The sequence below is a fragment of the Rissa tridactyla genome, chromosome 8 (genome assembly GCF_028500815.1).
Source record: "Rissa tridactyla isolate bRisTri1 chromosome 8, bRisTri1.patW.cur.20221130, whole genome shotgun sequence".
Classification (NCBI taxonomy): Eukaryota; Metazoa; Chordata; class Aves; order Charadriiformes; family Laridae; genus Rissa; species Rissa tridactyla.
Genome location: NC_071473.1, coordinates 26,950,231 through 26,966,923, shown reverse-complemented (window position 1 = coordinate 26,966,923; position 16,693 = coordinate 26,950,231). Strand labels below are relative to the sequence as shown.

The 16,693-nt window shown below is 38.1% G+C and overlaps 1 protein-coding gene across 3 annotated transcripts in view; it reads left to right on the top strand.

The window, feature by feature from the left end:
- Nucleotides 1-16,693, top strand: part of HMCN1 (hemicentin 1) — a 198,597-nt gene that overhangs the window by 90,319 nt on the left and 91,585 nt on the right. For all 3 annotated transcript variants that reach the window (XM_054211475.1, XM_054211474.1, XM_054211476.1), the window contains exons 19-30: nucleotides 1,699-1,843; nucleotides 3,194-3,306; nucleotides 4,324-4,480; nucleotides 5,310-5,484; nucleotides 7,843-7,970; nucleotides 9,109-9,381; nucleotides 10,440-10,535; nucleotides 10,941-11,135; nucleotides 12,213-12,343; nucleotides 13,016-13,163; nucleotides 13,666-13,792; nucleotides 14,793-14,947. In XM_054211475.1, the coding sequence (XP_054067450.1) occupies nucleotides 1,699-1,843; nucleotides 3,194-3,306; nucleotides 4,324-4,480; nucleotides 5,310-5,484; nucleotides 7,843-7,970; nucleotides 9,109-9,381; nucleotides 10,440-10,535; nucleotides 10,941-11,135; nucleotides 12,213-12,343; nucleotides 13,016-13,163; nucleotides 13,666-13,792; nucleotides 14,793-14,947 (1,843 nt within the window). The remainder of the gene's footprint in view (nucleotides 1-1,698; nucleotides 1,844-3,193; nucleotides 3,307-4,323; nucleotides 4,481-5,309; nucleotides 5,485-7,842; nucleotides 7,971-9,108; nucleotides 9,382-10,439; nucleotides 10,536-10,940; nucleotides 11,136-12,212; nucleotides 12,344-13,015; nucleotides 13,164-13,665; nucleotides 13,793-14,792; nucleotides 14,948-16,693) is intronic.

Below are 16,693 nucleotides of genomic sequence, written 5' to 3'. Positions count from 1 at the left end.
GCTTCTGAGTTTCTGCAGGCGCTGGCATTCAGAGTACAGACATCCGCCTAAGAAATGATGGTTTATTACTGTTCAAAATATGAAAGTGGAAGTGTGGCATCCTGATGGTTATGCCTGACTGATCACTGCCTGTGCTAGGAAATTTCTAACTCTGAAGCATAGATGAGGGAATAGAAGGTGGTAGTGGGGGATGTGAAGATCTAGAAAAGAACCTGGAGCCAAAGTATTTGTGAATTGTCCTTTTGTCTTCTTTCTTACTTAGTTTCAAAGTAGTTTTATGCATTCTTGTTGGCTCTTGAAATCTTGTGAATACACCTACCAGAATGACAAAAGTGCTGGAATTTAAACCCTGGTAACTGAAAAGCATTTCTTTTTCCTTATTTTTAAAAAATAAAGATACCAGAAAATTTACGTAGATTTAGGGGTTTTTAACGTCATGACTTTTACTGTTGCTGATGGGATGAGATAAATGTCAGCATCCCTGTACCATATACTCCTTTCCCAGTGGTGCACTGCTTAGAGCATGAAAGAATGTGTTTTCTTTCCCCCTTGAGAGCACACCATTGCCAATTTATAACTCCTGCAGACAGAGAAGTGGTGTAGATGTAGACATCGCACCTAGGTTAGTTGTCTGAGTGAAGTTTCATTTCTTTAGTAATAGCGAAATTACTGACTTTAACATCCCTGTGAAGTTCTGCTCTTTATCTTGCTAATTTTTCCCTAAAGCCCTTTCTCCACAGCTACAATTAAAAAACGATAGCAAATTTTTCTTTATTTATTGTCGCCAAGCAGAATTCTGGCACTACTTGGCCCTTTGTTTGCTAGAGTTTTCTGCTCAGTTTTTGAATCACTGGACTTTTCTTTTGATGTGTAAGTGCAAGTAGCACAGGCTGGAACTTCTGTGAGAAATACTGGCAGGATCCTCCTTGTTGAGTTGCTAATTCCTCTGTGTAGTAGTGCTAGTTTCCTGTAATTGTAAGCTTGCGGCAAAAGCTGCACTCCAAGGAAAGTGTTGGAAAAAAGTTATATTTAGAGAAGAATGCAGCTTTCTCTGAGCACGGCATGACTGGAACAATTTTGCATTCTAACAGCCTTTCTTTAAGGCAAGTCTGTGTTGCTGAGCTCATTGATTTTATTTTGGTGTTGCTATAGGGTATATAACCTTTACAAAATTACTCTTATGAAAATTTTAGCTTTTCTTTCACAATGGTATGCTTCAGAGCTGGTCTCTCTACTTGATGGATATGGCCAGTTAGAAGGTTTTGATAACTATAAAAAAAAGGATCTGTTTGTGGAAGAAGAACAAGTTATTGCACTCATAAAGAGCTGATTTGTGATCAGACTGGGTTACTGGAATAACCAATAAAAAATACAGTAAAATAATTCGGCTACGTTTGTTTTTACTTCAGCGCACAATTATAAGCATGAGTGGCGGTTTTATACATACTGTGGCAGAGCAGATTTGCTGTTGCAGATCTTAATTTCACTCCAGCAGTAAATACGAGGTGCTACCAAAATTCGTATTTAAAAATTAGCTTCTTATGGAAGATGGAAGGTAGGGAAAACTCTAGTAAAATTCCCCAGGAACATATAATTTTTAAGAATGTGAAACAGTCAAGTAAAGCTATGCTGCATCCCAAAGTAAATATTATCAACAAGTATTTTCTTTAGTAAAACGCTACGTCACTCTTTTGGCAGCTGGTTCCCAATCCCTACATTAACGTTCGCAGTGATGGAAGCCTGCACCTTGAAAGAGTTCGGCTGCAGGATGGCGGTGATTATACCTGCATGGCAAGTAATGTTGCTGGGACGAGCAACAAAACTACTACTGTTAATGTGTATGGTAAGGAACACTGTCTTGTTGCTTTTGTGCTGAATGCAAGATGAGAGCGTATTTCTTACTAACAGGAGCTCTCACTGGATCTTTTTTGTTACAGTTATACTAATTTCTCACATTTCCTCTTTTGTAATGATGTTACTTTGTAAAGTAACATGATGGGAAATTGGATCCACTGCAAAGGAAAGAACCAAGCGATTGAGACTGTTTTTAAAATAAAACAAAAATAACACAGTTTTGTGATCGTCAAAGATTTTTATAGATTGGGCTTGGGTTTTTTGCTTTTTGTTTTTCTTTAATAAAATTTTTTTGATTAATTTAACCAAAAATTACACTGACAGCAAGACACAAAGTGTTAGCGTTGTGGTAACCCATCTGCATTTCAGCTGAAGATACTTGTGTTAACTCTGTGTGGGGTCAAAGCACTTCATGGTTTACAGGCTGAAATTTTCTCACGTGTTAAAGTAATCATGGGAGATTTATTTTGAGCTTCACTGAAGGTGCTGGAACATCCTTTTACATTAAGAATAGCTGTTATTTTTCAATACAGGCAAGTACTCAGTGTCTGATAAGGTCTTCCATGTCAGCTCTAGTTTTTGGAATATTTCAGAACTTATATTCAGAATTTATTTGTATGTTTGTAGAAGGATCTAGTTTTTGGATTTTAGATTATAGCCTTAAATCTATCTTCTTTTTGTTTTGGTTTTTTTTTTGTTAATTCAAAACCAGCTCAGTTAGGTAGGGGGGCTGGGGTTCGTACTATTTTCTTATTACTGATTTTGTGAAGTGATCTGGTTTTTTTGTTCAAGTTCATCTAACAGTCAGTCCCTGCAGTTAGCGCAACTTTGTAGCATTTATAACAAGCATTAAATAAATGTGATCGTTCTCATATCTGCTCTGTTCAAAATGTTGTCTGTTGATGGAAACTGATTCAGCACCAGAAATGCTGAACCCATTCTCCTGAAAGGTGCTGTATAGGTTGAATCATGCACAGTATCATTTCGGGAAGCCTGGCCCAAAATGTTGTCAGAGGATATGCAAAGACGTTCTGAAATGATTGCAATCAACTATATGAAATACCTACAGTTAGTTAAAAACTATGTGTACCTAATCCAGTGATCAACCTGTGGCTGACATGCTTTGTTATGAACAGATATTTATTGTCACGAATGACTGGAGAGAGGAGGAGAAAGTGCTGGTCATTGTCAATGTTAGGGTTCAGAGAAGAGGCTGGAAATTCCCAAACGCTGCTGCCTGTATGAAGTAGTAATTGAATGTAAGGATTTTATTGTAGGAGTGGTGCTGTGGTTTGAAATCTGTCCCCTGCATGTGTTTAATATTTGCATTTACTTTTAGTTCTGCCTGTTATTCAGCACGGACAGCAGATATTTAGCACCATTGAAGGAATCCCAGTAACATTACCATGCAAAGCAAGTGGAGTTCCTAAGCCATCTATTGTCTGGTCCAAGGTAATTTCTCATCTTTCTCATGGTGAAAGATGAATTGAACACATAATTTTGTTGTCATAAAAACTATATGCAAGAAATACAACCAAAAGCCTTAGCTTCGAGGGACCTGGAAATCTCTATTTGTATCTGCTTTTGTTTCTTAGAGCAGTGGTTTTTTTGGCCATCGTCCACCCATAGATCAATGTTCTATTCTTTGGAAGGACTTTGGTTATCGCTGTATCGTTATGTTTCTAACACTTTAGAAATTGTTCATATTCCTGTTATGAGTTGATACTTTGAGATTAGGCAACCTGCCACAGATCGAAAGTTCATTTTTGTTTTGGAGCCTTACTTTAAGAAGACTTTTTTTTTTCCCCACTGAGGAAAGTGTGTCTACTGGTGGCATTCTGGGGTTAACCATCCGTCATTTTTCAATCGTCTTTGACAAGATGTTTTGACATCAGAAAACTTCAATTTTTTAAAAAATTAGCATCTGTAAAAAGTAGTGAGTTTTCTGTATAAGAATCCCTGTGCTTCTGCGGTTGGTGCTGCTTGCACAGTGACACTCAAGGGATGTGAAAAGTTAGTTGAAATTAGTTAATTTGTATGGATGGAATTTTGGGGCCAGGCTTTTTAGTTAATTCAAAATATTTTGTCCATCTCAGCCATAAGCAATAGCAGTAGTATTGTAATGTAAATAAAAATATTGCTCAGTTTAGTCAGACTGCCTGCAAATTATTTGGTCTGAGGAACTACACTAAAGAGCATATGGAGCATATTTCACAGTGAAAAATGTGACAGTGTTATATTAAAAATACAGCAGTTTTCATACGAATGGATCACAGCAATGGGGTGAGCTAAGGGAGATGGTGCAGGAACTAGCATTTTTATATTCCTTTAATAGCTTTTGTGGGTTTGTTAGATTTTTTTCTATCTCTGTAAGCTTCAGCTTTATTGAATTAAATGATTGTAAATTTTTTTTTATTTTAGGAGATCCAGACACTGTAGACTTTTTTTTATTTTCCCTTCTTTCCACAGAAAGAAGTAATTCTTTCCAGTGATGTGAAATTTTCTGCAGGGTCTGATGGAAGCCTGCAGGTAGTTTCACCAGGGGGTGAAGAGACTGGGGAATATGTGTGCACTGCAACAAATGCTGCTGGTTATGCTACGCGGAAGGTCCAGCTGTCTGTCTACGGTGTGTGTGAGCTAAAATTAAATATAGTGGTGTTGTCTCTGTCCTCCCATTGCATTGTATTTTAGATGGTAAAACACACTCAGGTGGATTGTGAACCTAGGATACCCACAGTGCAAACGGGGTTTAAAACAATCTCTAATTAGTGCTTTTGACTTTGTCTTAGATCACTGGATCCTCATAGTAGGTAATCTTACAAATGGCTGATACTGAAAAGCTTATCTTTCAGCTGTTACGATTCTCTTAAAACCTCCTGATACCTGTTACCTTGAGTTCATGGACTAGGATCTTGGGCTGATCATAATTTCATCTTTATGGAAGTGAATAGGGATTACCTGTATAGGAATAGAAGTCCCAGCTGATAGGAAGAAGAGCCATTAATCCCATCGGTCCCAAAGCTTCCTACCATCTCCCAGAATTATAAAAAATTGTATTTAGGTGTAGGCTTGCTTTGCAAGGCTTTTCTGGGTTGTAGGTGTTGGTGCTGCAGTGTAACATGGTTCAGGTGTTGGTCGAAAGCTATCTATGCAATACAGAGCTCAGCATATGGATGAACTACACGTGCCTGTTGCTATCCAGCTTTTTGGGTAGGTAGGGCAGTCTTGCTGGTATTTGTGGTATTGCATCAGCCAGTGCCTGAGCTACAGGCACCATACATCAGCATTACACTGATTTATGTCTATTGCAAACATGTCATTAAAAATAGGATTGTAATGTTATATACCTGATAAAAAAAAAAAAGACGTTTAATCTGAAGTAAAATTGCATGGTGTTACGTTTGTACAAATATTTACATATTCATTGCAGCTTCTTAACATGTTCCATGTTATAGTGAAACCTAGAGTATCCAGGCCTGGAGACCAGCAAGGAAACGCATATGATAAACCCATAGAGATCTCGGTAATTGCAGGGGAAGATGTTACACTTCCATGTGAAGTAAAGAGCTCACCTCCCCCCATAATTACCTGGGCCAAAGAAACGCAGCTCATATCTCCATTCTCTCCAAGGTAACAATGTTTAATGAAAACAAATGAAAAAAGAAATTGCATCTAAGCTTTCAAGATTTTGGAAGGCTATATAATTTCTAATTGCCTCAGGATCAATCAGAAGGTATTAAGTTGTCTTGCATGAGGACCCTGTTTTACTAGGTCTTGAAACTCTTTCCCAAACCAGGTGTATGTCTCTTTCCAATGGAAGCTAAGACCATGCATCATTGCACAGCTTCCATTCCAGCACGCGTTTATATGCAATCTCAGGAGGCCAAGATGAAAGAGATCCTGTTACATTCATACTGTGGTGGTGCCCGGAGACCCACATAATCTGTGCCTGATTATAAATGTTTAAAAACTGTTTTTCTTTTCTTAAACACTTATATTTATGCTCAGGGGAGCATCGTTTATTATTCATATGGACTTTGGGCTGCCAGTAGATTACAGATGATGATAAACGTTTGGGAGTGCTTACAAGGGCTCATTGCTCACTGTTTTGGTTACAAAAACTGTCCAGATATTCTTGAACATGTGAAAACATAGCTAAATGTTTATAAAAATGTTGAGTTGACAATCTTAGAGACTGAAGAGTTGGGGACTGTCTTGTATGCAGCATGAGACACAATGTTGGACTTCTTCCTTTATTATTTTAGTGTGGTACAAAATAAGAGAGGAAAGGAGTAGGTGATTATTGTCTGTATGTTCCCAGTTGAAGTGCCAGGTACTGTCCCGGGGTGAGCTAGTGCTTTTCTAGTCTTCAAGATTCCTCAGAAGGGTTAAAGGCTAGAGCTGTATTCACAAACCAGGAAATGGTAGCGGTGGCCAAACACCCGCTGCAGCTATTGTTGTGCCCCTTGTCTAGTGTCTCTCACTGCTCCCAGTGGAAAGAATCAACCAGTGTCTGAGCTGAATTAAGGCATTGTACACACCTGAAGGTGTGTACATCACCTGAAGGTGAGCCTGCTTCCCTTGTGGCCAAACCTGCACCTCAGAGGGACTCTGCAAGAGCCTCAGCAGCTAATAGCTGCTGGGACAGCATGTTTGGTGAAGGAGGCTTGTGCACAGAGCTGATCTGTTATTAATTATCTCTGCGGAATTTTCTGCTGTGTCCTGTGGGCACGTGTCATGCACTCACCAATCTGCATTCTTGGTCTCTTACTTGTCCTCATTTTGCCTCAGGAGACGTTGATAAATTAGGCTACTTGCTCATGGTTCTTGTGGCAATCCAAGTTGTCCACAGCAGCACAAGTCCAGCTCAGCCCCTTCCATAAAATTGTTTACAGATGTCAGCAAAGGTTAAAGAATTAGTCCAAACGAAATTGCTTGGGACCACCCAAAAGATGATGTTAGAAATGGAACCAATAAACAAAAGAGTGAAATCAGAAATGAAGGAGCTTCTGTCAGAAAGCAAATCTAATTAGTGGACAAAATAATGGAGATAAGTTACCCCAGCAATCATATCTTTTGGGGTTACTTAAAAAAAAAAAAAGTTTGGCAAGATATGGGCAGCAAAGGAGGAATTATATCAGAGAGATTTGGGTGGCCCAGAGGAAATACACTACAATTTCCATTCATCTTTCCAGGCCATTGCAATCCCCAAATTCACCATTTATACCCATATAACAACACTGTCCTAATTAAAGCGTGCCAGAGAAAGGAAGACAGATGGTACTACTAATTCCCCACCAACTTTGCCTAAATTCTGTATGTTAACCTTGAGTGCTACACTTGAATTTCTTCTTGTCAGTTCTTAGCTGTCATTTTTAATTCCCTCCTCATTTTTTCCCTATTTCTATGGCTTTTGATTTCTACATAAGCAGAATTTGGCTGAGCTGGCCAAGGCTGTATCTTGTAATGTTGCAAGCTTGTGACCAGTAAAAATCCATACTCTGTAGTTAATTATTGAGTGATGAATAGTGACAATTTCTATCAATATCAGAACTGGTGATTTTGAATCAGAATACTTTTCAGAGCCCCTTTTTCCATGTTTAGCTGTCATAACATCTTTTTTGCCAAGATGAAATAGTATCAAAAGTTGTTTAACTTTCTGACCATGCTGACCTGGGCTGAGCAAAGATTTGTGATGGGAGGTTGAAGAGCTCCATTTCTCTACCTTGTGGGGTTTTTTTCTGTTTCTAGAAACAAGACAGATTTTAATATATTCTGTAAGTAGACGGAACCAAATTTTTTAATTTGGATCTTATATTGTAGATATTTGCTGCATGTTCTGAATGCAGTGGCTCAGTATGGCATGGCTCAGCATGTCCTGTAGGATGGTGTTATTTTAGCTTGTAGCGGTCCTTATCAATGTGTAAGTAGAGGTCATTTACTTTTCAATGCATGTTTATACGGTGTATCTACTTCTTATTTTTCCAGACATACTTTCCTGCCCTCGGGGTCAATGAAGATTAGTGAGACACAAATTTCAGACGGTGGAATGTATATCTGTGTAGCCACAAATATTGCTGGGAATGCAACTCAGTCAGTGAAGCTAAGTGTACACGGTAAGCTTTAACTTAAAGGACAATCTACAAGTTTCCACATGGAATTTAGCATCATGCAGAGCTTTTAAAACATTTTTCCCTATGTATGTTAAATGCTATAGACCTATATTCTTTCAGATCATATTATCTTCATCTACAGGTTGTTGTTATCAGATGAGGCTGATCAATAGTAATTGTGGGTGTATAAATAGTTCTCCTATGGTAGATGTAGAGTCTGGAAGTGTTGCTGCCGATGCCTGTTGACAGCACATGTCTTTGAAGTGGATCACATACCATGAATGTACCAAAGTGGAACTCTTGCCCCCTGCAGCTCTGAAACCTTCAGACTATGCTAATTCCATTGCAATGGCTATAACAGATTACTGTCTGATTCTGTGGGTAGAGACATCTGATATCAGTGCACATCTTTGTTTATCTGTAATTGTATATTACCAGAGAGTCTGGAAAAATGGCACTTGTTACTGTTTCAGACATTCTTTGTAAGTCCTTTATTGTCAATGATCCTTAGAAAGGAAAACAATGTGGCAAAAGAGTTATGTTGGATTTGTATTATTCTTGGGGACCAGCAAAATCTTTTCCAGTCACATTTTATCTCCTTCTCCGAACTTGTGTTTGGAAGCATAGAAAGATCAGGAATTAGGGGAAGGAAATGAAAATGTCAAAAGGAAAATGTAGTTAACTTTATCATAGAAGCTTTTGAATTGTTGTGTGTTATGAATAGCCAGTACCCATAGCTACTCGGATGTGCTCAGTATAACAATATTACACTACTCATGTGGAAGTCGTGCAGTAGAATTTGAAATGTAGCTTCTTCAAATAAATTAAGCAATCGGGTATTGTACGTCCTATCCTACATAGAGAACATGCAGGTCTGCTTCCTTAGTCATGGAATCACAGAATTGCCTAGGTTGGAAGGGACCTTTTCAGATCATCGAGTCCAACCATCAACCTAACCCTGACAAAAACTATCACTAAATCATATCTTTAAGCTATATCTCTAGTCACCTGAGGGAATTTAGTTTCAGTGAATAAGGAAGGATGTTTTCTAAAATGACAAAGACAGAAAAGAATTTCCTTGAAGAATGATCTTGTACATCATTTTCCTCACAATGCTGTGGACTAACCTTGTCTTCCTTAGTACCTCCAAAGATACAGCATGGGCCTCGAGTTTTGAAAGTCCAAGCTGGCCATAGAGTTGACATACCCTGCAGTGCCCAGGGGATCCCTCCCCCAGCGATCACTTGGTTCAAAGGCAGAAGTGCTGTGCCGATAGATGGTGGGCAGTTTATCCCTGGCCCGGATGGAGCTCTAAGCATCAGCAACGTCCAGCTTCCTGATGCCGGAATCTACAAGTGTGTTGCTAGTAACGTAGCAGGCAGCGATGTGTCAGAAATAACAGTACAAGTTCAAGGTATTTATATTAGGGCTGTAATCTCACCTCCTGCCCTGGCTATGTATCGTTTCATGCCAGTGTTGCCTGGTTTATGTTTTGGAGGACAATGTTCTTTGCTGTTGGCTGTTATGTAATGCAAAAATCCAGATCTGTTTTAGATGTTACATTCTGATGTTAATTAAGGAAAACTGGAATAGGAAAACTGAAAAGAAATAAGAAATATATTACTTTTTTTTTTAAATACAAAAAGTCTTCAAGCTACTTATGATTTGGTTTTGTAGTAGGTAATTAAAATCAGATTCCAGTAGGGGAAACCTCTTTTTCAAATATTATCTCCGCGTGTTCGAATGTCTCACGTTTTCAGAGACTCTCTCTGAACCTCGGAGCCTGGTGTCACAGCTTTCAGTGGAATTGGAATTTTGCAATTGAGCTCTTCACTCAGTCAGTTAGCATGCTGTTGAAATGGTGACGGGGCAACAGTGGTCAGCATGCCAATTTAAATATGTGGTATAACTCCTCACTTGATGGGCTGACATACATCAATGTAGCATGACTGACTTAAGCTAAGTAGAAATTATTTGTTCTTTGTAATAATCTAAACGCACCATTTCAGTCTCTTTGGAGAGCTGAGAACCGCTTGTTACAAACAACAAAGAACTGCCAGAAATGTTACTTTATTATAAATAATATTCTTTGTATAGTCTCAGTCCATACACAAGTTTAAAATGAGATGCAAGAACAAAGGGTGGAGGTAGGACTAATATGTGGTATGAGAAAAGACAGTTTAAATAGTATTTTTCAGATTTTGCAGAAACAGTGTCTCTGCCCTCAAAACAAATATAGTTGGTTTTAGAGAGAACCAATTTCAGTAAAATTTGAAAGCCTCTTTGTACTGCTTACTGCCTAAATATTCCTGTGAAATCAAGACTGCTTTTATAGTACACTTCATCAGTGTAAAGAGGGTTATTGGAATCTGACCTTGTGTGAATGAGAGAGACTTAGAAGCATTATGTGTTGCCAAACTGTATTTCCGTGTTTGGAAGTAGAGAATTTTTTGGGATCTAATTTTCTTTCAGAGTCTCCTGTTATTGAGGATCTGGATCCCCCATACAATAGTCCCTTTCAAGAAAGAGTGGCAAATCAACGCATTGCATTCCCATGTCCAGCAAAAGGTGTGTGTCATTATTCCCACTTTTAGTGACAAAAGTATATTTTTCTGTTGACCACTGAGAATTACTAAGTTTCCATGTACTCTTTGGCATGGTAAAAATGTACAATATGCACAGTATTTTCCATACGTACTTTGTGTGGAAAAATTCAAACTAAGAGTGATTTAAATAACCACTGAGTGTGGAAATTCTGGGAAAAGTCATTGGTACCCAACAAGGACATTATAATGTTTAGGACTAAGATTTCTAATGTTAAAATCATACTGTAACAGTCAGGGCTTCCTCTCATAGCCTCCCTGTGGATTGTCCTTGCCAGTAAGACTTCCAGCAAGCAATGGGAAGTGCTTGAATCTTTCTTATTCGGAGCTAAGCGAAGCATTTCTTGAAGTTTCACTTTTTGCTTATTAGGTATTCCAAAGCCTGTCATCAAATGGCTACGCAATGGAAGAGAGCTGTCAGGCAGTGAACCAGGGATTTCAATTCTGGAGGATGGGACACTGCTGATCATAGCTTCTGTTACACCTTCTGATAACGGAGAGTATATCTGTGTGGCAACCAATGAAGCTGGAAGCACAGAAAGAAAATACAACCTGAAAGTTCACGGTAAATAATAAATACAACTGTTGGGGAACTGTTTTTGAAGAACATCTTCTCTTTTATTGGTGGAAATTGCATGCCCCAAATCTGCCCATGTGCAGTTAAATGATAAAATCTAATCCTGAGTACTTGCATTTCTATTATTCTGATACTCTCCATACTTTTTCTGTTCTTTCTGTTCTCTGTGACTTTATGCACAAACCATCTTTGTTTTGCTCAAAGACCTAGGTGTGTCTCATTGGTAGAGGGCTCTATTTATACTGGAAAATTTTAATGCAAATAACAAACGAAGACTTTTGTACTATAGAAATTAAAGATTGGGTGATAGATCTGCATTTCAAATATAAATATGAGAAGTTATTTATCAGAATGAACACAGAATAGGAGAATTCTTGCTCCTGATATTTGTTGAGATAGAAACTCTACAGGTGACCTTGAGATACGTTTTGATATTTTGATTCTTACAGAGTACTTTTATTACAGCCTTAATTGTTCCCCGTGATAGTTAATTCTGATTCCAAAGCATGTTTTATACCCTTATATTTATTTTTAGAAAAGCAGGAATTCCATCTTGTCCCAGCAGGCCTTATCGGTGGGGTTTGAACTTTCTAATCCACCGCATAAGGCCCTTCTCTTTGCATTCGTAGTGGGACAAATGATGGCAGATGTTCTTGGGGCTGACTGGAGCAGTGAAAAGGAAGGATGAGTCTCTGGATTCTCCTTCCTTTATATGCTAAGCAAATAACACGGGATTTTAAGATTGAGATTAAATTTAAGATTAAATAAAATTAAATTTAAGATTACGTTTTAAGATTATTCTCTTCAAATGTTGATGGTGGTTGTGTTTGAGTGAATTTCCCTGGGAGTCTCTTACTGGGCAAGAGATGACTCTGGTTTTTGCAAAAGGGAAGAAAGGACACAGGAATGTATGCCCAGAGGCAAAAGGCAAATTGGATGCATTGGGTAGGTAATGAAAAGGGTCTGAGAAATTTATATTACAGTGGTTCTTGACTTGGGGGGAAGGAAGAAGTGGGAAATCACTGAAATAAAAGGTTTAATACATGACCGCGAGCTTTCTTGTAGTTCCTCCTGAAATTAGAGATCAAGAAAAGGTGACAAATACATCTGTAGTTGTTCATCACCCTGTAAGTCTCTTCTGTGAAGTATCTGGTAACCCCTTCCCAGTCATCTCCTGGTATAAAGAAGATATCCAGGTATGTACAATTAACCTAATTGAAGTAACATAGCCATCATTAGTTTTGTGTTGACTTTTGAGTGCCTGGTATGAGGACTCATTTAAAGTAAATACATGTACATGCCTTCATGTATATTTAAACTGCACTAAGAACACCCACACAGAAAGCCAGCTAAATATGGCTAATCAATTAATTCAGCTGTTCAATAAGTCTAAAGTAAACTTTTTATTTTCAAGATTCCCCTAGGAATTAGCCTTAGCAGTCTCCCAGTATTGTAGATGCCAGAGTCTTTGCAGAGGGGACAAATAACGGTATTTTCTTCATTCTGTGGGTGGAGAAATAAGAACTCTTGGAGGTGACTTGAAATCCTCAGGATTATTGTTGAGTCCTGTTCTTCTACTTGTAGCTGATAAGTGATAGTTCAAGAGGAGGAGAGACACCTTTATGCACCTTTGAGACTGACCATTACTGATGGCTGAAGAAGCTCTCTGGTTTTCCCACTCCCTATTGTATGTTGAGCTACAAATCATATTGAATAGATTGCAGAAGTTGAGGAGATTAGTGCTATAACTGAAAGAGGAAACAGATTATCTGTAGACTAAAACTACCATTTTCTTATAAAAATCCAGCTGTGATACTTGGCTGATGTAACTTGGATCGCGTAAGGCTAATGTCTTGGGTTCTTTTAAGGTTGTGGAAAGCAGTACGCTCCAGATTTTGCACAACGGGAAGATACTGAAGCTCCTTAAAGCTGCAACTGATGATGCTGGACAATATTCATGCAAAGCCATAAATGTAGCAGGAAGTGCTGAGAAGCTGTTTAACCTAGATATACTAGGTGAGTTCTGTATTTTGTATTTTTTTCGTTTGTGTGTTGGTTTTTTGTTTTGTTTTTTTAAGATAGTGATTTAAAAAACAGTTGATACTTAAGACATCATTAAATTTCTATTTATCATAAATGAATTCTTCCTCTCACTGCCCACTAAATATTGGTTGCTAAAGCACTTGTCATGGTTGCCTTTGAAGACTGAAAATTTGCCTTTCTTGTAGTAATAGAGACAAAATGCTGTTTTTCGTTTCTGGACTTTGGTCTGTGGTCGTTTTCTATTTTGGGTGTACAGCAGTCTAACACAGGAGTCTTCACGTACTGCTCACCAGCACAAGCATGGAAGCGCTTGTCATGGTAGAAATGATGTTGTGATCTAGCAGAAGTCACTTTGCAGTGAATACTAAAGTTGTTTCAAGGGAACAGCATGACCCACTACTGCATTTCTTCCAGTTTCATAGCATACCTTCCTGGTTAAATACCAGCTTTTCCTATAATGTTTGTCTTTTTGAAGTTCCACCGAGTATAATTGGTGCTGGTACCCCTGGTGAAATTGCAGTCATCCTCAACCAGGAAATCAGTCTGGAATGTAGAGCCAAAGGCTTCCCTTTTCCCAACATTCACTGGTTCAAAGATGGCAAGTAAGTATATTATAGCTTTTGTGGTTTATTTCTAGCTTATTCCTCCCTTGGAATGTAGAGGAGGAAGGTGCACTGTACCAGCAAGCCCAGTTTTTAGTTACTTAGTGTTAAGTTATTGATAGTGGATAAAACTTGTGTGGTGTGAAGTGGTAAGTTCTTTAATCAGAAGCTAGTATCCTGCTTTTCTTTGTGAACTGTCCCATTACTGACGCTGGCACTTGCAGAGCAGATTTACAGTATTTGAAGCCAGACAATGCTTGAACCAAGACAAATGTAACTATTTCTTTGAGTTTATTATATCTGGGTTATTTTAAACATGTCATTAGTTAAAATACGGTTGTTTTGCTGGCGTGATTTTTTCAATGGTAGACAGTACCCATATCAAATATTTTCCTAGCTAGTGCCTTGTGCAATTCTGCATATATGTGTTAAAGGTTTAAAAGCATTTGTAGTCTACATGTTTCAATTCTTCATCTCATCTTTCAGGAAAGCATACCACGGGAAGAATTCTTGGTGGCTTAAGTATTAGCTGAAAAACAAAATGGGCTGTTTTTTTAAATAGTGTTGGTGTTTAACAATGTATTGCAGTATAGGCATTGGCTAGTACTCAAAGATATTCTGGTGTGACAATTCCTTATTCTTTGGTATTGGTATGTTTACACTTTCATCTAGTAAACGCAGACATTTTGTTATCATTTTGTCACGACCTAAGTAATTAGAAAAAGAAACTGAGATCACGAGTAGGACTCTGGCTCTGATGCTGGCATCCTGGATGACCTGAGTAAAGTGCTTTTGTGTTTTGGTTTCTTCTAAAACCCGTGAATAAAGTTAATTATAATAGTCTGTCACTTTATGATGACTCTTCAGATTAATCGTATTGCTCTACTGCTTAATGGTACAATTACTGCCATTAAAGGACCCCTCCTTGTTACCGTCAGTTTAAATTAATGTTGAATGGATGGGGTCAGAGTTCTGCGAAGCAAAATAATCTCTGTTCCAGGCCCTTGTTTTTGGGTGATCCCAATGTGGAGCTTCTGGACAAAGATCAAGTTCTACACGTAAAAAGTGCTCGAAGGATTGACAAAGGTCGTTATCAGTGCAGCGCCACCAACACTGCTGGCAAACAAGTGAAGGAGGTCAAGCTGATCATCCATGGTAAGTTTAGAGAATGCCTGATCCTAGGAAATCCTTTAACTTCACTCCTAAGATTTCTTTTTTGAATGGAGATGCTCAGGCAAATATAAGTTAAGGCTCTGATCTTGCAAAATTTGCGTATAAACATAATTTGATACTCATCTGTTGACAAAGTGATCTTTTTGAGCATTTCTGTGTGTCAAGTTAAGTATAAACATAGTCTTTGCAAACTTGGCCTTTAAGTGGCTTTTATGTGCTTTTTATTATTTTCTAATTGTTGAAAGCCAAAAATCTCAAAGGGCCTTCTCAAATTTTGCTATTAATTAGTTTCAACTGAATTGTTTTATCATCATGTGGCTTCATTGTTTTGATTTGTCTTAGGAAACAGAAAATTAATTAGAAGAATTTTATTTTAATACACTCATGGTCGTCTTTTCCTTAACCCAGTGCTAGGACCAAATTCAGCCAGGAATCAGTTATTTTTAAAATTAAAATTATAAAGTGAAGTGCAAACCCAGTAAGAATTAGACCAAAATAGTCTTTGGAAAAGAATGTTCCAGATGACCCTCAGGTAGCATGGTATGTCATCTTGCTTAAATTGGTGTAAATTGAGGTCATTTATAGCAAGAGAAGAAATGCTAGCATGAGATAACCACATTAACATTATTTTTGTGAAGTTTATAGCACACTGAGTATACTTTTTGTGTTTTTACAAGCAGTGGAGTCTTCGCAAAGACATGGAGAGCAGACAACTCCTGTGATTAGTCTAGATAAGTTTAACGTAAATTAGGAGATTATCAGTTGGCAGAAAAGGAGGGGAAAGATTGATGGAAGAAGGAAGAAGTGGCTTTTGAAGGAAGACTTCAAAGGAGACAAGAGGAAGAGTTTTTCAATTTGTAAGACAAAGAATGTGTGAAAGCCCAGTCAGACCTGAAAACTGAGAGAGCCCAGTGCTAGCAGAAATTAGGGTGAATCAACTGCAGAAATCGAGAGGTCACATAATGCTCTCATGCCTGGAGCGTGAAGTGAAGGAATTTAAGTCTGTGAGCCCTTAAGCTGATGAGTCCTCATTTGCTATGGATTTGCTTCTGAAGATTGTGTCTGTTCTTCTGATAACTGTGAATTTAGAATACATTATTTCCATCATCTGGGTCATTTCTGAAGCATGGAGCAACCATGTGCACAGAAATATGCCTGTACACCAGTCATAGTGCAGCCTCTTTACATTGGGAACAAAGAAAATGCTGTGAGAACTTGCAGATGATTGTGGCTGTTGTGAGATTAGAGGAATAAAAAACCCCACACAAATAAAATCCTGGCAGATGAGTAGACCTTACTTCAGGTTCTTCAGAAGAAAAGGATGAATTTGTGGTAGTAGGATGGAATATCTCTTTAGTTTCTCATTAATCCTGGCTCGATAAACAGAAGCCCGTGGAGTAAGTGAGGAACCTAGATGCTAATTCTTGCTAGTTCTTACTTTGTTTTAGCTGGTTAGCCCTACTTTTGGCTTTGATATTTTCCCAAAACACCATGTTAAAACCGTTCCCTGTCTGTGGATGAAAGCATTTGCTGATGGAGAAATGTGTTCATCTTTGTGTTTCAGTGTATTATATAGATTTGTGTATTTTTGCATGCAAATTATTTAATTACGAAGATATTTCATCATGGTTTAATAATCTGCCATACCCATCTCGTAGGTGTACATCCATTCACTGACACTTTGCTTTACATTTCTGCAGTGGCATTTTAAATGAACACTAGTCAGTA